Source organism: Pseudorasbora parva, chromosome 19 (genome assembly GCF_024679245.1).
Source record: "Pseudorasbora parva isolate DD20220531a chromosome 19, ASM2467924v1, whole genome shotgun sequence".
Lineage (NCBI taxonomy): Eukaryota > Metazoa > Chordata > Actinopteri > Cypriniformes > Gobionidae > Pseudorasbora > Pseudorasbora parva.
In genome coordinates, this window is record NC_090190.1 from 35,916,991 (window position 1) to 35,938,234 (window position 21,244).

At 42.4% G+C, this 21,244-nt stretch overlaps 1 protein-coding gene across 1 annotated transcript in view; it reads right to left on the reverse strand.

Moving 5' to 3' along the window:
- Positions 1-21,244, reverse strand: part of LOC137047958 (4-galactosyl-N-acetylglucosaminide 3-alpha-L-fucosyltransferase 9-like) — a 56,109-nt gene that overhangs the window by 23,909 nt on the left and 10,956 nt on the right. Inside the window, exons 2-3 of the mRNA XM_067425899.1 lie at positions 9,348-11,657; positions 6,302-6,472 (exon numbers count right to left, since the gene is read on the reverse strand). Coding sequence (XP_067282000.1) covers positions 10,461-11,654 — 1,194 coding nt within the window. The 5' untranslated portion in view covers positions 11,655-11,657 and the 3' untranslated portion in view covers positions 6,302-6,472; positions 9,348-10,460. The remainder of the gene's footprint in view (positions 1-6,301; positions 6,473-9,347; positions 11,658-21,244) is intronic.

Genomic DNA, 21,244 nt, shown 5'->3' on the forward strand with positions numbered 1-21,244 from the left:
TACCATGGTCAGTAAACCATTTACCAGTGGTTTTGGCACTGTGAGCAAATGCCAGGTCGTGCTGAAAAACCAAATCTTCATCTCCATAAAGCTTCAGCAGATGGAAGCATGAAGTGCTCCAAAATCTCCTGATAGCTAGCTGCATTGACCCTGCCCTTGATAAAACACAGTGGACCAACACCAGCAGCTGACATGGCACCCCAGACCATCACTGACTGTGGGTACTTGACACTGGACTTCAGGCATTTTGGCATTTCCTTCTCCCCAGTCTTCCTCCAGACTCTGGCACCTTGATTTCCGAATGACATGCAAAATTTGCTTTCATCCAAAAAAAGTACTTTGGACCACTGAGCAACAGTGCTGCTTCTCTGTAGCCCAAAAGTGGCTTGACCTGGGGAATGCGGCACCTGTAGCCCATTTCCTGCACACGCCTGTGCACGGTGGCTCTGGATGTTTCTACTCCAGACTCAGTCCACTGCTTCCGCAGGTCCCCCAAGGTCTGGAATCGGTCCTTCTCCACCTCTTCTCGTTGTGCAGCGTTTTTTGCCACACTTTTTCCTTCCCACAGACTTCCCACTGAGGTGTCTTGATACAGCACTCTGGGATCAGCCTACAGAAATGTCTTTCTGTGTCTTTCCCTCTCGCTTGAGGGTGTCAATGATGGCCTTCTGGACAGCAGTCAGGTCGGCAGTCTTACCCATGATTGCGGTTTTGAGTAATGAACCAGGCTGGGAGTTTTTAAAAGCCTAAGGAATCTTTTGCAGGTGTTTAGAGTTAATTAGTTGATTCAGATGATTAGGTGAATAGCTCGTTTAGAGAAACTTTTCATGATAGGCTAATTTTTTGAGATAGGAATTTGGGGTTTTCATGAGCTGTATGCCAAAATCATCAGTATTAAAACAATAAAAGATCTGAAATATTTCAGTTGGTGTGCAATGAATCTAAAATATATGAAAGTTAAATTTTTATCATTACATTATGGAAAATAATGAACTTTTATCACATAAAACATGCACATTTTTTGAGAAGGACCTGTATCTTGGGCTCATCAGACGAGAGAATCTTATTTCTCACCATCTTAAAGTCCTTCATGTGTTTGTTTTTTTAGCAAACTCCATGCAGGCTTTCATGTGTCTTGAGGAGAAGCTTCAGTCTGGCCACTCTGCTATAAAGCCCCGACTGGTGATCGTTGACTTTTTACAACTTTCTCCCATCTCCTGACTGCCTCTCTGGAGCTCAGCCACAGTGGTCTTTGGGTTCTTCTTTACCTCTCTCACCAAGCTCATCTCCCTCAATAGTTCAGTTTGGCTGGACGGACAGCTCTAGGAAGGGTTCTGGTCATCCCCAAATGTATTCTATTTAAGGATTATGGAGGCCACTGGGCTCTTGGGAACCTTTTTTTGTAAATGTGGCCAGATCTGTGCTTTGTCACAATTCTGTCTCTGAGCTCTTCAAGGAAGATCCTTTGACCTAATGATTTTTTTCCTTTGACTTAATTTGCTCTGGCATGCACTGTGAGCTGTAAGGTCTTATATAGACAGGTGTGTGGCTTTCCTAATCAAGTCCAATCAGTATAATCAAACACAGCTGGACTCAATTCAAAAGGGTAGAAGCATCTCAAGGACAGCACCTGAGCACACAGCACACTTCCATACCCACTGCATGTAAGACATGTAATGTAAATTTTTATGGATTTTAGTTGTGCTTTTAATACAATCATTCCGCATGCACTGATACTGTACATAAACTGGAGACTCTAGGACTCAGTTATTCATTGTTCAACTGGGTACTGGACCTTTTAACAAATAGAAGACACTCTGTAAAGATCCATGACAATTTCTCCCACCATTGTTGTCAACACTGGCTTGCTGCAGGGATGTGTCCTGAGCCCGCTGCTGTACACTGCTGACATATGAGTCCTCCAGACATCCGAGTAACCCTATTGTTAAGTTTGCAGATGATACTGTGTTGTAACTCATTTCTCAGGAAAACGAATCAGCTTACAGACTAGAGGTGAAAGAAATGGTGGCCTGATGCAGGGATAACGATCTTTGCATAAATGTGGAAAAAACTAAAGAAATTATTGTGTACTTCAGGGCTTAAGCTTGGGAACTGTAGACCTTACATCTTTTCTTTTTAGGTGTGTGATGGAGAGCATTCTCACCTTGTGTGTTACAGTGTGGTATGGGAACTCCATGCAATGCCATGCAATATGTGGTTAAGTCGGCAGAGAAAATTGTTGCATGCAGTCTCAATGACATGTACATCAACAGATGCAGGATAGATAGAAGTTTATTTGTCCTTATAAATGTACAAGTACACTGCAATGAAATGTGGTTTGGAGCAAGCCTCCGGGCCGCAGCTATTGGACTAGGGCTGCCAGCATTATGAAAGACTTCTCCCACCCTGCCAATAGACTATTTGTCCCTCTCTTCCCATTAGGCTGTGCAGCATTAGAACAACAACTAGGTTAAAGAACAGTTTCTTTCCAGATGTTGTTAGACTTGTCAACTCTGCCACTACACAACTGAAACACTGAACTTTTTGTGTCTTAAAAGCAGTGATGGGAATAACGTCGTCATAGATAAACGGCGTTACTAACGCCGTTATTATTTTCAGTAACGAGTAATAAAACAAATTACTGTTTCCCCCGTTGCTACGCCGTTACCGTTACTGAGAAAAAAAATGCGGGCGTTACTATAATTGAGCTCACTGAAGCGGTTTTCATCTGAACAGGCGTGCGCTCAGTCAGCAGAACTGCAGCTCTATGTGTGTGTGACACACTGGCGCGCATGCAGTCAGGAGTCAGAGCGATGGCTTGTCCAATGACTTCAAAGGTAGCTTTTGCAAACTGGAAGTATAAGCGCTACATTTCCCCGCGTTGAGGTGAATGGTAGAATGTTGTAACGTGCAACTTATGCCCAGAAGAGTCTCTCCTCGTCGGTGAACGCAAAAGACAACGTGAGCTCCGCTACCAAATGATTAGACAGACCCACGACATTAAAGACACCAAAACTAGGTTTTTCTCACGAGAAAGTGGATAAGCCCGCCATACAAACAAGACTTGAGAGCACTTCACTTCTTGTTAAACTATTTACTTTTGTGAGGAAGAAAATACTTCAAACAGGATACAGTATGTCTACCAGTTGTGTGACAGTTTTAGAATTTTAATGTGCACTACAAAGAGTCTATGTAAATTAGGCTAATATATTTATTATTATTTTCTTCTTTTTTTTGTATACTTTTCTTAAGGAGCATAATTTATTTTTAGATTTATTTGATGGCCAGTTGGGGTCTGTGCAATAAATATTACAGTTCTAAAAAAGCTATTTTGTTTTATTGTTCCACTATATTTACAATAATGTATTGAATTTGATAGGTCTTTCACATTGTCCCACAGCAACATTAAAATAGTGTAGATTAGTATACAATATTTTATAATAATAATTGTTTATATTTAGTGTCCATTTCATTCATTTAACATTTAATATTGGGGGCATCCAAGTTATTTTACATATTTGAAAATTTAAAAGTTATAAACACTTGTCTGTTCTACTCATTTCAACTGACTTGTGAAAACTGGTTAAAAAAAATTATATGACTTTTTTTTTTTACAGTAACGCAAATAGTTACTTTTCCTGGTAATGAGTTACTAACTCAGTTACTTTTTGGAACAAGTAGTGAGTAACTATAACTTATTACTTTTTTAAAGTAACGTTCCCAACACTGGACCTGTAGGCTATGGCTTCGATCTTTATTTTGTTTATTTCATTTTGAGTCACGTTCACATCCTGAATATATCCCTCGAATGCATATTGCAGACCTTTCTGTCTGAAATCCCCATGTAATTTTTCCAGAAATTGTTCACTATTTCCCCAAGGAGTGCAAGAATTGACAATGGGAGCACCATGGCTGGCATCGAAAGCTTGTCGGACATATAGCAACAGTAACTAAAGGGGGTGGGTCTTCGCAAAGGGTGAATTGCAACTAATTCAACATTGAATACTGATAAATGATCTGTTTTTCTTTTTTTGACGATACTCTGATATTTTGGAATAAATACAGATGCTTCAGTTTGCCTGAGATTTGATCTTTTTACCCAATTCCAAAAAAATTGGGACACTGTACAGATTGTGAATAAAAACAGAATACAGTGATGTGGAAGTTTCAAATATCAATATTGTATTCAGAATACAACATAGATGACAGTTCACAGGGTAAAACTGAACTACCTATATAAGTAGTTCTACTATAAGCAGCAACACTGTTCCTGTAAAGCTGGGTTTACCTCTCTGTTCACTATTACAATCATTAAAAGTTATTACATCATATTCAGTATGTTATCCTAGCTAGTGTAAGCTAACAACCATAACATTACTCAAGTCATTGGTCTTATCTATACCTGGACCTCTGAAAAAGCCCAAATTATTAGCAGTATGACAGCCCTGTCCTCCACAAGCCTGCCACAAGAGTGGCATAAGCCAAGAGACAGAAAAATAACACGGCAGCCCGTAACAGCTGGTGTGGTGGCGAAGGCAAACCAATAAAAAGGAAACCCATCTTCTGTCACAACAGCAATGACAGGTGAGTTGTTTTTTCATTCTTTGTAAATAAGGATATAAATAGCAAATATGATAAATCATGCAAATTATTGTGGCATAAATTACTGTACCAGTAAGCTAGACTTCTATGACAGAAGTAGACATGAAGTTTGTATATTGCAGAGCCTTGTCTGAAATGACAGATGAGGATTTGGAGTTACTGAAAGGAATTATAGGGACACCTATGAGCAGGGCCATTTCTAGCCTTTCTGGCACCCTAGGCAAGATTCATATCTTGCAACCCCCCACCCCCCTTGGGGCTTGAAAATTTTGATTACTATGATGTATTTTAAGATGTTCTGAAGGCCAAAAAATTAGATAACAATAGCTTGAAAACCATGTCACTCGGCGCTGCTGCGGATTGAAGAACACCGTGACACAAAGACTAAAGACGGGACAAAGGCCGTAGCCGAAGCCTCTCGCCAGTTTCATATGTTTTTATCACATATTTTTTTAGCGGGGGCTGAGGCATAAGTTCATAGGGCCTAGTGACGCCCATGGTTATGACAGTATTACTTGATCAATTTACAATAAACAGCTATCTCTGATGTAATGTGTTTTTTTTTCGTTCAAATTAACTATGCTATAATGTTCTGCACCTTAAATAAATGAGCATGGCTTCTGGTCCGTCCAGTACTAATATTCAGTGTAATGTTTTGCTCAACGTTATGATAGCGACCAGCTAAGTAGAGAACAAGTAACCAATAAGTACACTAACATAACTGTATATTTCGCTTTCTTTTTTCTTTTTCCTCTTTTTTCTTTTTACGATATTGAGCCCCTGATGGCTTTGACCTTTTCATGATGATGAAACTAAAGCACGGATGACGACGTTCCCTGCCGCCCTCTACATGATCTCATTTAATTACAGCAGCGCCACCATGGCGACTTCACTCCAATAATCACAACTAATCATAATGCCTCGAAATACCAAAAGTATGAAATATTAATAATAAAATATATATGAAATAACTAAAAAATATTGTTGGGGCGGGGGCTCACTGGCGCCCCCCCAGGTGTTGGCGCCCTAGGCGACCGCCTAGTTTGCCTATGCCTAGAAACGGCACTGCCTTTAAGCTACATAGCAAACAGACCACCTATAGTGTAGAACAGTTCCTTATAGGAACTGTAGCAGTAGGTCAGGAAAAGCACCCTCTTGGAAGTGGTTTGAGTTACCAGGTAAAGCAGTGATACAGATTAAAACCTGATACAGTTTAGGATTAATTTATCATCATTTGCGGGCAGATACAGTTTATTACAAAAGAAACACATTCACAATAACACAAGAACTTTAAAGGTTAAGAATGGTGTACAAAATGCAAATTCATTATAATAACTTGTGTGACAGGCAGAGAGAAATCATGGCAATATGATTGGGTATATAGCTCACCCATTAAAAAAAGAAAATTCTGACCATTTGTGGTTTCCTTAGCAGCCTATGCTTGAATGATGTGTGGAAATTAGACAACATACACACTACAAACCATATTTGATTTATATTTTCTAACATGGAATTAGGGATCCTACCATATAAGATCTCTTTTTTTACTTTGGCTATTGCTCTTTCTTATGTGCACTCTGTGTTTGGGAATTTTCTCAATTATCTCAATAATCGGGACTGGCATTTGAAGGTTTGATTTTGCGAAGGAATGTTTAGTTTAAGGCCAAGCTCCTTCACATCTTTCTCAATAGATAAATACCTGTTTTAAGCATTGTCTGGCATGCTGTGAACTCATGCTCTTTTCCTAGGTGGCACTGCTACTGTTCGCAACTTTGGCGGATGTCTCGCAGGTGTATCGTTCCTACAGTCATGTGTCAGTGCGAGCAGAGGATCAGGGTGAGCGGGTGTCGGCCCGGCCGTCATAGAAGTGCTGGAGTTTAATGACAAGGAATGGGATTTAAGTCATTCTAAATTACCTCTTAAGTATGTTAAAAGGAAATTCATACAGTACAGGACAGAGGGCAGAAATGTCAGGCAAAACTGATTGTATGTAATGTAAAAAATTACGTTAGTGTATTATGCGTGGTGGTTTGTTTATCGGACAAATGGCAGATAGCTGCGGGGGCGGACAGTTTCAGCGTTGTGATTGGTCAGGTCACCTGTCAATCAAACTCGCCGGGAAGGGTGAATTCTCCACGCTTTACAGTGGGTTGAGGAAATTAACATTGAGATTGCAGTTATATGTACTATTCTATGGCAGCTCTGATAATCTCAGATAATCTGGCAAAGAATGTAGATATTCATATTGATATCAGTAAATCAGAAGCAAAAGCATGTATTCGTAAGGTTCCTATTGAAACATATAGCAACACAGCAAAAAGTAGGCTATTCCTCTTATGTTGGACCGTATTCGTAAGGTGGCATATGACCAGTGTTGTGCAAGTTACTTCCAAACTGTAATATATTATAGATTACTTATTACTGCTATTTAAAAGTAATTCTTTACATTACAATATTACTGTCTCATAATTATAATGCGTTACATTACTCCTGTATTACTTTTGAGTTACTTTCACCAAAATAACGACAGAAGTAGCTCTTAACATTCTAAAATGTAGGCAGAGAGCATTTTACATCCAGTAGAAGGCGATATGATGAAGCATAATGACTGTGGGCTATCCAGGCTAATAATAAAGCAAAGTGAATGCTCAAGACAATGCAAGAAATAATGAGGATCCAATTCTGTTATAAGTATTGTAGAGGTAAAGTGATTATCTGGCAATATCTGGGAATAGCTTAGGTCTCATAGACACAACAGAACTGTGTGTAAAGTCTTATGACAATATACACATTTGTTATTTTTTTATTGTGCGACATCGATAGTTATTTCGGTTTTAGACAAAGGTTGCATTTGACTGCATTTGCATTTGACTAGCTACGATCTTGTCCTTATCTCTGATAAAGCAATGCGCATCCATCTCGCAAATGTACAGTAGGGATGAGCCGGTGTGGACATTTTCCCACCGGTTAGTCAAAGTGATTTGACAACACCAGTAGGCTATCTGGAATTCAAATCACTAATTCTATCTAACCGAAAGGAACATGAGCACCGCCGCTTGGGCATTAATAACGGGAGCAGATGCAAAGCGAGTGCTTTCAATGAATTCCTATAAAAGTTAAAGGGGGGGTGAAACACTCAGTTTCAGTCAATCTCATGTCAATCTTGAGTACCTATAGAGTAGTATTGCATCCTTCATATCTCCGAAAAGTCTTTAGTTTTATTATATTTATAAAAGAAATATGGGCTGTACCGAGTCTTTCCGGAATCGTGTGGAGGCGTATCGTGTGGGCGGAGCTAAAGAATGACGAGTGCGCACAAAGCGGTGACGTCCTCAAGCGTGGAGAAACCCATGGCTATCTCAGCTAATACAGATAATGATCCACAATCAAATCTGAGGCAGAAATAAATTGAACAGGAAAAACAGCAGCATCAGGACGTCTGTCTCTGTGGTATGTACTGTATTTAGTGGCCTTTATGTGTCTTTACTCGCATTTTATGAGGACATGATTCGGTTTATGGACTATTGTATACGACTAGACCTTAGAGGTAGCAAGCAAAACGGTTTTGCACGTCAGACTAGTGTAACGTTATACAACAGAGAACAGCAATGGAGTAACCGTTAGCGCATTTGAATGATGAAGCACGCGATCGTGTCGTTTACTGGTGTTTACTCATGCGACGATAGCCAACAGCACAGACATTTGAAGCCGTTTTACTCACCAGCTGCTTCCAAAGCAGGACCGAACCTTTATCACTGGGACCGCTCCGTCAAAAACACTTGTTTGGTATGATTTGGTGAAGTCCTGTGACAGCAGTGGCGTGTAAATCCACTTTGAGACGCGACTGAAACGATGTTGTGAAGCTTCCCGTCATTTCTGCGTTCAAATCGGTTCAAATGCACAAAAAAAACTCTCCGAAACTTGTGAGAAACCGGAAGGAGTATTTTTGACACAGAAATACTCTATCAAACGTCCAACATTAGTTTTTGAAACTTTGTCTATGTTTAGGATGGGAATCTTAAACAGTGTAAAAAGCTCAGAATGCATGAAACAGCATTTCACCCCCCCCTTTAAGCTTCCATATGAACTGAAAACACGCCAGTGAATGACAGCTTGTCAGTAAATGCGCGCTCTGTGCGACCAAGCAGATAGTTTCGGTTTCGGTAGAATTAGCCTATTGTTCTTAATGAAATACATAACACAATGACAAACTCCCTTTAATGGGCGCTTTTACATTTCACTTTGAAACCAAATCTTCCGCGATCATCTGTCGGATCATGCTTAGCAGGCCTTCCAACAGACCTTCAGTTTTACAGGCCTAGTCTTATTCTGTCATCTTCACCCAAATACTTTAGTTTGGCTCGATCAGCAGCGCGCGCCTCGTCTCTCGTCCGTTCTTCGACGCGCTTGCCGTTGTGCTATTCTTTGAAACGGCAGAGCCTTTAAATCTTCTTTTGCCGCTTTTCCACTGGCCAGCGCGAGCACAGAGGCTGTAAAATCTGCACTAAACACGCGGCTATTGAATGACCACGAACAGGTAGCCTAATAACGTGCATTTTTCATTTGTTAATGTATCGCGCTTTTTGTTTTATTTTCCTTTTTCGTTTTATTGTATTGTAAGGGGGGGGGGGTGTAACGCAACCGTTACTGAAAATTTACCGAGTAAAATATTACTGAAAATTGATTAGTAATGCCTTACACTACTGCGTTACAGCAAAAAGTAATAAGTTACTGTAATGTATTACCTTGTAATGCGTTACTCCCAACACTGCATATGACATCTGGCAGAAGCATTGGGAAAGAGAGATCAAGGGGCAACATCTGTATCAGATTCAGAAAAAAGTATGAAAAGGAGTTTGGAATTCAGTAGAAGGAAAGAATCATCATTCATTTATAGACTTTGCATAGGACACACTTTACATAAAATCAATAAACCTCCTACAGGGAAGTGCAATAATTGTAATGAACCAGAAACAGTTGAACAAGTTCTTATAATTTGTATATCATACAAATAAAAGACATGAGGTAAAAGATAAGATGAAGGAAATGGAGCATAATATAATGTCATTATAAAATATTCTGGGGGGGAAAAGTGGATGTTTTTTTAGGACCACAAATTCCTATGTGGACGGTTTTTTAAAGAAAACAGAAAACAACTGATTTAAGAATTTTTTATGTTTTTATTTCCCTCTCATTTCCCATTGATGTTTCACACTCCAGTTCGGTTGGTGGCGGTAATGCACCGAAAGCTGTTCTGCCAACCACCAATAAAGCAAGAAGTCCCTTGGTTTGGTCCGGTTTGGTTTCGTTTTGAGTAGGATTCACTTTTGTGGTTCCCCTTAGTCGCCTTTCTTGTCTCCGGCAATTGTTGCATGTCTTCATCGTTTCTCTCCTGATTCTCTGTTTCTCCATCACCTTTCTTGTCTGCAGTTTTTCTCCATCCCCAAGTCTCCCTCTTTCCCTGTGGCGTGTGCTCCAGCTTCCAGCTCGCTTCTCCGCCATCCACAACCTCCTCATTCATCTTCAATGATAAAGACTGTCAGTATTCCTATTCACAGTTCATCTACTTTACATCTTCTGTGATATTCTCACCATCCAGTCTGCATATAGTTCTGCTGTCAATCTAAATATCCTCGTTGTTGTAAGTCTCTAATGCGTAATTGAATGTATTTAATTTAAATAGTTTTGTCTTTGTTATCAGTTATTGACAATTTGGTTGTTAAAAAAATTAAAACATTGCATTCTGCAGAAAAAGAAAAAAAAACATTAAAAACTTGGTTTTGTTCATTGAACCATTGTAATCTCTGCCCCAAACACATATAAACAAACATAATTTTTATAGATGTATAAATGCCCCTCTAACCCCAGTACCAGCTGTTGAGATCTTTGACCACTCTGTAGTGTTTATTCTTTCTAATATAATCACAAATCCGACAGGCATTTTCAGGGCCGAATTCTGTGTCCTTTGAAACAAAATGTTCTCTCCATCTGAAGTATTGCTTGTACTGGTCCTCGTTTTTGTCCAAGAATTTCAGATGATCGGCCAGTTCTCTTGGGGATGGGAAGTCATCCACATGGATGAAGGCTTTACTTGGTATGAACTGCTCATAGTTCTCTCTTGGTGGGCCAAGAACAACAGGAACGGTACCAAGCGCTAGAGGGGTGAACACCTTCTCAGTCATGTAGTCTCTATGAATGGAATTCTCAAACGACAAGTAGAATTTGCACCTGAGCATCAATTTTAAATATTCTTCACGACTAATTAGTTTGTTGAAGTGTTTTCCATAGGCTTCCACGTTAATGTGTTTCGCTAACTCAGCAAAGTATTGTGAACGCTTTAAGTCTGGAGAATAGTTACTTACTACCCAGCAAACTAATGTATCCTTCTTTGGGATAGTATATTTTTTTTCTTCCTCTGTGGCCTCTGAGATATGACCGTAAGGTACTGGAACATCTGAATCCTGGCGGTAACTTGAAGTCAGATTAAACAGATCCTTCAGCAGGGCATTAGGTGGAGCTTCTGGATTAGAAGGAGGCTCCATATTCCACCATATCCACTTCTGGAAAACTGGTCGTGGACTTTTTGGCATGTTGGTTAAATCCCTATGGATATTATAATGATGAAACAGAACCCCGTGTGCTCGGTTAAACAGACTTTTGTCGTCTGTTAAACGACAGCCATGGATATTGAAAGCTGAACTGCACATTTCAAGGCTAAAATTAACTCTAAAAGGCCACATCCAGATCAACAGAATGGTGTCTGGTTCTTCTTTCTCAGCTGAAGTCGAGGGTTTTTTTCTAGATGCTGCCATCTGTAATTCATCCATCTTCACAGCGCAGGTGTAGTTCTGTGTCTTAAGAACACTGAGGCAAGTTTCTGCGCGGATGTTATTGATCTGGTTTTTAGCAGCAGGGGATTTGAACAAGTTTATGGGTGAAATTGTAAATCCTGGTGGCATCGGGATTAATGTAAAAGACACCAATAAAAACAGGGCAATTATTATGATCCGAGTTGTTGTGGAAGTTGTTGACATCATTTTATATGTTGACATTCACTATAGGGGAGAAGATAGATAATGCATTAATAAGGCTCTCAAATATGAACAAATTGGCTTTAAGTATATAAACAGTCATGTATATGACCATGATATTCTGCAAGTACAATGTTTATTAACAGACAAAATATTTAATATTAAATATTAGGGGTGTAATGGTACACAAATATGACTGTTCGGTACGTACTGTTCGGAACGATTTTGGTACAGCAGTTTAACAAAATTGCTTTTTATTTATTTATATTCAACAGTGGTATATATACTAAAAATGTATATCTATAAAAAATGTGTCTGTCCTTAAATTAATTCAATTATAACTAAAAGTTCCCAATCAGTTGGTCACTCTCGACTCCACGTCGACGAATAGGAATCTCGCTAGCGAGAGCAAGTACTTCGAGTGTAACTAAACGAGCCAGTGCACATTGGAATGCAAATGATTGCACCAGCTGCTCATGCCACACAGCACGGGTATAAATGAGGCACAGGTGCTTGCATCAAATTAGCCTTTTGGTGAATGTGGTGAATGGATGGTCCTGAAATCACTCTCTGCAAGCGTGTGTTAACATAACGAGTCAAGCTCTTTGGGTGGATCTCTCTTCGTTTGGTGTTGGAGTGACAGCATTGCAGCCGGGTGGAATTCTCTCTTCTCTTTCTATTTTGTTTTATTGAGCAAAAACAAAAGGCTGTTCTCACAGCTGGTTCGGTGCGCTGTTTAGTGCGCTAAAAAGCCGTTTTTAGAGCTGGTAAGAGATCGCCTTCTATGAGAAAGTGAACGCGCACGACAGGCTGCACACATTCCCAGTCTGTGTCGCCGCGACTATCCCCTGTGTGCTTCGGCACCCCAGAGAGCATTTTCCCTAAAAGAGCTACACAGATAGAGCTTGCGTCTTTATAAAGATGACAATCTACCTATGTGTTTCTGGTTGAGGTTGTTCCCTGTCCTCACTGACGGCCACGAGCACTGTTTCACATGTCTGTGCAGCATGCTGAGACTGCTTTCGTGGGTGGCTCATGTTTTCTTATGAGAACATGACCACGTCGGCACGCCGGTCGTGACTCTACTTTATCCGGGAAGCTTGAGTCCCCTTTGTTGTTGGCCAGCCGCGGCTCATGTTGAAAGCACAGCCGTGGGTCTGCTCGACACTCTGGGAGACCGTGGAGATCAGCGAGAGCTTTTGCGGGGGAAACCCGGACGGTCCTCTCGCTTCTCTGCGTGTTGTGTGCCGTTGAGCGGCTAAGCTGCAGCGCGCGTTGTCACGGCTAAATTCTGTTCTGCCGCTCGTCACAACCAGTGGTACCCAAATTCTCAAATTAAAATAATAGAGCAGTTCCTCTATCTCTGGGTCCTCAGGGGGCTTGGAGAGTTGTGGCCGGTCAAACGCTGGACCACACTCATCCTCCTCCTCTTTCGCCAGCGGGCAGCAGCGGATGACGCAGGGATGCACCACAGCCTCCTTGCGGACCCTCTGCCCTCCGTGGAATCAGGTATGTGTTGCACAGCAAATTCACACCCCACTGTGGGCCGCCTCCACGAGACAGCCGCCACAGGCCAGTGCCTGTACTTTGTGTTCGAGGGGCAAGCATATCAGTACAAAGTCCTGCCCTTCGGGCTGGCCCTGTCCCCCCGTGTCTTTACGAAAGTCGTGGAGGGGACCCTTGTGCCCATGAGAGAACAGGGCGTTCGCATTCTCAACTATCTCGCGACTGGCTCATACTAGCACAGTCCTGGGAACAGTTGTGCGAACAAAGGGACCTGGTGCTCAGACACCGCAGCCAGTTGGGTCTTCGGGTTAACTGAGAAAAGAGCAAACTCGCCCCAGTGCAGAGGATCTCTTCTCTCGGTATGGAGTTGGATTTGGTCGGGCGGACAGCGCCCCTCACAGAGGAGCGCATCCAGTTGATGCTGAACTGCTTGAACATGTTTCAAGGCAGGATGGCGGTTCCACTGAAAAAATTTCAGAGGCTCCTGGGGCATATGGTGGCCATGGCGGCAGTAGCACCGCTCGGCGTGCTTCATATGAGACTGCTTCAGCATTGGCTTCTCGGCCGAGTCCTGAGATGGGTGTGGCAACGCGGCACTCATTGGGTGAGGATCACCCGGCCTGCCGCCATACCTTCAGCCCGTGGTCGGACCCCTCGTTCCTGTGGGCCGGAGTGCCTCTGGAAAAGGTGTTCAGGCATGCTGTGGTCTTCACAGATGCTTCGACCATGGGCTGGGGTGCCACGTACAACGGGCATGCAGTGTCAGGTGTTTGGACGGGCCCGCACCTATATTGGCACATCAATTGCCTCGAGGTGCTAGCAGTACATCATGCACTGAGCCACATCAAAGGTCGGTTACGGGGCAAAGATGTATTGGTCCATACGGACAACACTGCGACCGTTGCGTACATCAACCGCCAAGGTGGTCTATGCTCCGGTCGCATGTCAGAAGTGTCTGAGGTGCTTCAGGCCATTCATGTCCCTGGTGGGCCAACCGTGTGGCCAACGAGCTGTCATGAGCTGCGCTCACGGGAGAGTGGCGACTCCACCCCCAGGGGGTCCAGCTGATTGGGTTCAGTTCGTGTGGCACAGGTCAACCTGGTTGCCTCCCCAGAAACGTCCCACTGCCAGTGGTTTTATTCGCTGACCGAGGGTACACTCGGCATGGATGCACTTGCGGACAGCTGGCTCTGGGCCTGCGCAAAAATGCATTTTCCCCCAGTGAGCCTACTGGCACAAACAACTGTGCAAGGGCAGGGAGGATGAGGAGCAGGCCCTTTTGGTGGCCTTGTATTGGCCCCACTGGACCTGGTTCCCAGAATTCATGCACCTCACGACAGCCCCTCCTTGACCAATTCCTCTGAGGAAAGATCTTCTAACTCAGAGATGGGGCACCCTCTGGCAACCGCGTCCAGACCTCTGGAAACTTCATGACTGGTCCCTGGATGGGACGCAGAGGTTCTAGGTGACCTACCCCAAGAGGTAGTTAACACCATCACTTCGGCTAGAGCACAGTCTACAAGACAGGCCTATACCTTGAAGTGGAACCTGTTCATCGATTGGTGTTCTTGACAAGAGATCCCCGAAGGTGTTCGAACACGTCAGTGCTTTACTTCCTGTAAGCAGGGGTTGGAGCATAGGCTGTCGCCCTCCTCCCTCGGTTACGTTGCTGTCATTTCCACTGTCACGCATGTAAGTCGGTTGGGAAGCACGACCTGGTCGTCAGGTTCCTTAGGGGGGCAGGACAGTTAAATGCTCCTCGACCTCCCTCCATACTCTCTTGGGATCTTGCTGGTGCTCTGAGCACTTCAGATTGTCCTATTTGAGCCCTTGCAGTCAGCAGAGCTTAAGATTATGTCCATTAGGACTTTGCTGTTGGCTGGATTGGCCTCCATCAAGAGGGTAGGGGACCTGCAGGCACTTCGGTCGACGAATTGTGCCAGGAGTTCAGGCCGGGTGATGCCCACGTGGTACTGAGACCCTGGCCTGGCTATGTGCCCAAGGTTCCCACCACTCCCTTCAGGGATCAGGTGGTGAACCTGCAAGTGCTGCCCCTGGAGGAGGCAGACCCAGCCCTAGCTTTTGCTCTGTCCCATCCACTCTGTGGACCTACGTGGACAGAACTCAAAGCTTCACAACCTCAGATCAGCTCTTTGTCTGTCACGGAGGCCAGCAGAAGGGGAAGGCTGTCTCCAAGCAGAGGATGGCCCACTGGATAGTGGATGCCATCACCTTGGCTTACCAAACACAAGGTGTGCCCTGTCCGCTCAGGTTGCGAGCAACCTCTACTACAAGTGTTGCATCCTCCTGGGCACTTGCACGTGGCACCTCGCTGTCAGACATCTGTAGAACTGTAGGCTGGGCGACACAACACGTTCGCTAGGTTCTATAGCCTCCTCCTGTGTTCTCACCTCAAAAGGGTAGAAGCACTGAGAGGCCCCGGCTTCTGTCGGCTTGCTGCGCCTCGGCGCTTACATTCTTCAGAGATGAAAGTCTGTGACTCCTCCACCGCCCTCGGTGCCAGGCGTGGCGGAGCGTCCGGCCTCTTGTGGCTGAATCCTTGAGAACCGGTATTTGGCTTTGGCCATGTGAGCGACCCTGTGGAGATCCCACATATTTGTCCACGGTTGCTCCTCCCAGAAGCCTGTCTTTCACTTGGGAGAGCCCTCCCTTATTAGGGATGGAGCCTCCTCACGGCAGCAGGCTAAGGCTCAGCTCTGTCTCCACATATCTCCTCTCGGTATGATGTGGTTCCGCAGCGCCCCCCCCCCATTTGGACGCTTCCCAGTGTTATCCAATACCTCATCAGGTAAGAGAGTTCAGAAGGCTCACACAGGGCACTGGAAGGGGCACAAGCCATGGCGCTTTGGTAGGGATTCCTATTCGTCGGTACTCCGACATGGTGTCGAGAGTGACCGATTGAATTGGAACGTCTTGGTTACGTATGTAACCCTCGTTCCCTGAAGGAGGGAACGGAGACACCACGTCCCTTTCGCCATGTCCTTTGTACCCTGCTGGGGTGCCAATTCACCTACTCGGCTCCTCAGCAAAAGACTAATTTGATGCAAGCACCTGTGCCTCATTTATACCCGCGCTGCGTGGCATGAGCAGCTGGTGCAATCATTGCATGCCAATGTGCATTGACTCGTTTAGTTACACTCGAAGTAGATTGGCTCTCGCTAGCGAGATTCCTTTTCGTCGGTACTCCAATGTGGCGTCTCCAAGGAACGAGGGTTACATACGTAACCGAGACGTTTCTTAAAGATAATGCTGTAAACTAGGAGTCCTTACTTAGGCTACACATTGTAATATTAAAGGTTAACAACAGAGCCCAACTATTAGCCTCAATTCAGTTATTTATTTTTAGATATTATAAACAACACTCACAAGCTTCACATGAGGCAGTTTTGCATTATATATATATATATATATATGTTTTCGTTAAAATATAATCATTTATACACAGCTGTCAAATCATGACAGATTTATTTAAACATGCATTAAATAAACAAGACATCACTAACAGGTTAAGTAGAATATAATGAATATATAGCCTAATATAGTGAACTAACAGCTGTGGGGTGGACACTGAATGACTTGCCTGAGGTAAATGTGATGGGGACATTTATCAAGCTGTCGTCTTTTCGCGATTGAAACACTGATTGAGCAATTACAAGACATACACATTTCAGTAAGTTTTAATGTATCCTCAACATACCATAAGACATATTAATTCATGTTTATTCTTTAGGAAGAGAGGATTGCGTTCACTCGCGCGCCGCCGCCGTTTGACCTGGCGGGTACTATACTGTGATCAGTCATATCACATTAAAGAGCGCCAAAACAGCTTTTATCGTTTGAATTTTGTGATGAAATGGACTGAATACCTAATATGTTCGCGTGGGGACTCGGATTGAAGTATGTTCCGCGCTTAAAACAAGCCAACTGTTAACTGTTAAAGATTGCATTCGTACAGTTCGGTACACGCGTGCACTGAACCGAAAGCCCTGTACTGAAATGGTTCGGTACAAATACGTGTACCTTTACACAAATATATATTTTACTCTTCCTTATATATGGAATGTCAAAGCTGCCAATATAGCAACAATAATTAAATACATAAATAAATAGATATACAAAGAAATGTCAAAGAAGCAAAAATAAATGTATAAATAAATATATAAATAAATACACGTAGAAAAGCAAAAAAAAAAAAGAATAATTATTTATACATTTATACCCGTATTTATTTATACATTTATTTATGCATTTATTTATGTCTACATTTATTTGTGCCTAAGTTAATTAGGAGGGTGTGGTTTACCTCAGACATAGCAATTGAGCTCCGAGTAGGCGAGAGCGAATCATTGAGGCCAAAGTGATACATTGTGGTGTGGCTGAAATACAGTACGATTGTACAAAAAAAGTATAGCCTACTAGCCTGACAAGCCAGACCCACATCAAGTTAATTGGTCTGGAAACTCACCATTGACAGGGCTCAATCCGAGGGAGGGATAAATGGTTGTCTCTCAAACTCCCTCTGCATGCAATTGGATAGCGCTACAACCAACCAGAGCAACGTGAAGCGGAGCTAGTTGATAGATTAAACTTTAGCCGTATCCGGTCGGCAAAACTCCGAACACATCTTCCCTTTTTAAGAATGACTTCAGTGCCGTTCTTTGTTCTTTTCTCCGAGAAAAGCTTAACTCCAAGCCTTCCAGAGTCGTGGTCAAAGCTGATTCAGGCTAGCTAGAGCCTAGTTCACACTGCCGAATTTTAGCCCCAATTTTGACTAGTTGACAGGTTTTGCGAAATTGCAGACAAATGCCGAACTCATAGGCAAATCGGTGCTCGTGCACGTGAGCGACAATCACGCAGTGTGAATGATCAAAGACGCGATCAGAGAAAATCGCAGACGAGTCGCTGATGCCCGCGAGATATTTAGCACGCTAAATATTTGAACTTGAAAAGCGATTCATAATCCTTCTCTGGGAAATGTGTTCTGACTGAAAATTACATCGGCGATGACCGTCAGGTTAATAGAGACGAGTTATAGACAGAATTAGGGCTGAACAATATGGACAAAATTTCATATCTCGATTTTCATGCCAAATATCTCGATATCGATACAATACGATATGACTACGTGTTCGGTGAAAACCAAGCATTTCTCAGAAAAATGTAAAGATTTAAGACTACATTTCACAAATTTGTGTCAGAAAATGTATTGTTTTTAAGCCTTTCGCAAGTACGATCACACAGGTGTAATCAGAGACTGGTGTCTGGAGCGTATGATCAAGTGCATCACGCTCAACTGCTAAATCCAAATGTTGAATTTAGCCGGAGACAGGCGCGCTCAGAGATGTTATATATCACAACTTTTCAGTGTTTTCAACTACATACTGTTTATTTTAGGTTGCAAACATATAAATTCACATAAGAAAAATTCATACAAAAAAAACAATACATTTAGAGTTTGTAAAATACACACTGATGTCTATGGAAGAGGCAATAATAATCCTTTCCATTATAATTCGACACGTTTTATTCATATCAGATACACATTGTGTAACTTCAAGGTTAACTCTATTCTATTCCCAATTCACCAGCCATTTACTTTTAAGTATTTCAGGAAAAGTGGATGAATTCACGTGTTGTAAACATAGAGGTTGTAAATCCAACAGATCCGATTCTCTGAACTGCGTGGACTTCACTGTAGCCTATATGTGCGCTGCTTCCTTTCCGTGAGTTCTGACCGGTAATGGAAAATATCAAGCGCTTCCATTTCAGAGTCCCTGTTATCAGATCTCTTGAAGATGCTGTTCATGTTTGTTAGCCCAGGACATTTTGCAACATAGTAGGCTACAGTTAGGGTGATATGACTTAAGCCGTGATATAAGATTTTGGCCATATACCTATCCAAATCCTTCATCACAAACAGTATCAACATCAGTAGGCTATACTTATTGTATTTCGGCCACACCACAAGGTGTCACTGTGGCCTCAACACATTTGGAGCTCAATTGCTATGTCTGAGGTAAACACCGCCCTCATCATTACCTTACACACAAATAAATGTAGAAATAAATAAATGCAGAAATGAATAAATGTAGAAATAAATATATAAAATAATAAATATATATATATATATGGAAATAAATGTATAAATAATGATTAATTTTTTACCTTTCTATGTTTATTTATTTATTTATTTTTGCTTTTGTTATATTTCTTTGTATATTTATGAATTTCTTTATTTTTCATATTGGCACCGTTGACATTCCATACGTATATGCCTGTGAAATGTTATTTTGCATCTTAATATATGGTTTTTGTCTTCATTGTAAATCTACAGAATTATCTATTAGACATCTGCACTCTTTTAATATAATTATCAAAAATCGAATTTGCCTTAATCTTTTGACATAAAAGAACTATTTGTACCATTTAAACATCCTGCAAGTTTCATAGCTTAAAACTGGGATGAATTTCAAATGGCCCGCAGCTGGTCTATTAAAACATATTATACAGTCATACAAATTTGAATATCATCAAAAAGTGAAACTTGTGTATTGCATTAATTCATTACACACAGACTGATATATGTCAAATGTTTATTTATTTTAATTTTGATGATTATTACTGACAACTAAGAAAAATCCCAAATTCAGTATCTTAGGCCTAGCCACACGGACACGGGTATTTTTATAACCGGAGTTTTTCCTCCTGCGTTTAAAAAAAAATCCCGTCCACACATGCTCGGTTTTAAAGAAATCTCCGTCTACATGAAAACACAAAAACCCGCTATCAAGCGTTGTCAAGAGCATGCCACACCAGCAGGCGGCGATATCACCCTAATCGTAAAGGCATGTTGGCCAATGAGAAGCCTAGAATTTCATTCTGACGCCTCTGTTCCGCAATGTAATAATATACCTGAGCATGTATCTGTGTACATGATACAAGCAGCCCTGTTAGCACATTTACTATCAGCAATATGTGGGCTACGTCCGCCATTGCACAGAATCGTCAACCATAGGGTTGTCAACAGAGCAGTCAGCGGCGAACAATCTGACGTCAAACACAGCAGATAACAGTGCACACTCTGACGTCGCAAGGCAAAAACACCGGTTTCACTGTCCACGAGACAACGCTGCAACAGGTGTTTCTGAAAATTCTCACCCTGGCAGGGGTTTTCAAAAATGTTCGGTTTCAGTGACCTGATACTGCGTTTCCGTATGGACGAACGACCAAACCGTGTAAAAAAAAGTCACGGTTATAAAATAAACGTTTTCGTGTGAACAAGGCCTCAGAAAATTAGATGATTATGAAAAGGTTCAATATTGAGACACTTGGTGCAACTCAATTAATTAACTCTAAACACCTACAAAGGCCTTTAAATGGTCTCTCAGTCTAGTTCTGTAGGTTACACCATCATGGGGAAGACTGCTGACTTGACAGTGTCCCAAAAGACGACCATTGACACCTTGCACAAGGAGGACAAGACACAAAAGGTCTTTGCAAAAGACGCTGGCTGTTCACAGAGCTCTGTGTCCAAGGACATTAATAGGGAGGCGAAGGGAAGGAAAAGATATGGTAGAAAAGTGTACAAGCAATAGGGATAACCTCACCCTGGAGAGGATTGTGAAACAAAACCCATTCACAAATGTGGGGGAGATTCACAAAGAGTGGACTGCAGCTGGAGTCAGTGCTTCAAAAACCACTACGCACAGATGTATGCAAGACATGGGTTTCAGCTGTCGCATTTCCTGTGTCAGGCCACTCTTGAACAACAGACAGCGCCAGAAGCGTGTTGCCTTGGCTAAAGACATAAAGGACTGGACTGTTGTTGAGTGGTCCAAAGTTATGTTCTCTGATGAAAGTAAATGTTGCATTTCCTTTGGAAATCTGGGTCCCACAGTCTGGAGGAAGAGAAGAGAGGCACACAATCCACGTTGCTTGAGGTTCAGTGTAAAGTTCCCACAGTCAGTGATGGTTTGGGCTGCCATGTCATCTGCTAGTGTGGGTCCACTGTGTTTTCTGAGGTCCAAGGTCAACGCAGCCATTTACCAGGAAGTTTTAGAACACTTCATGCTTCCGGCTGCTGA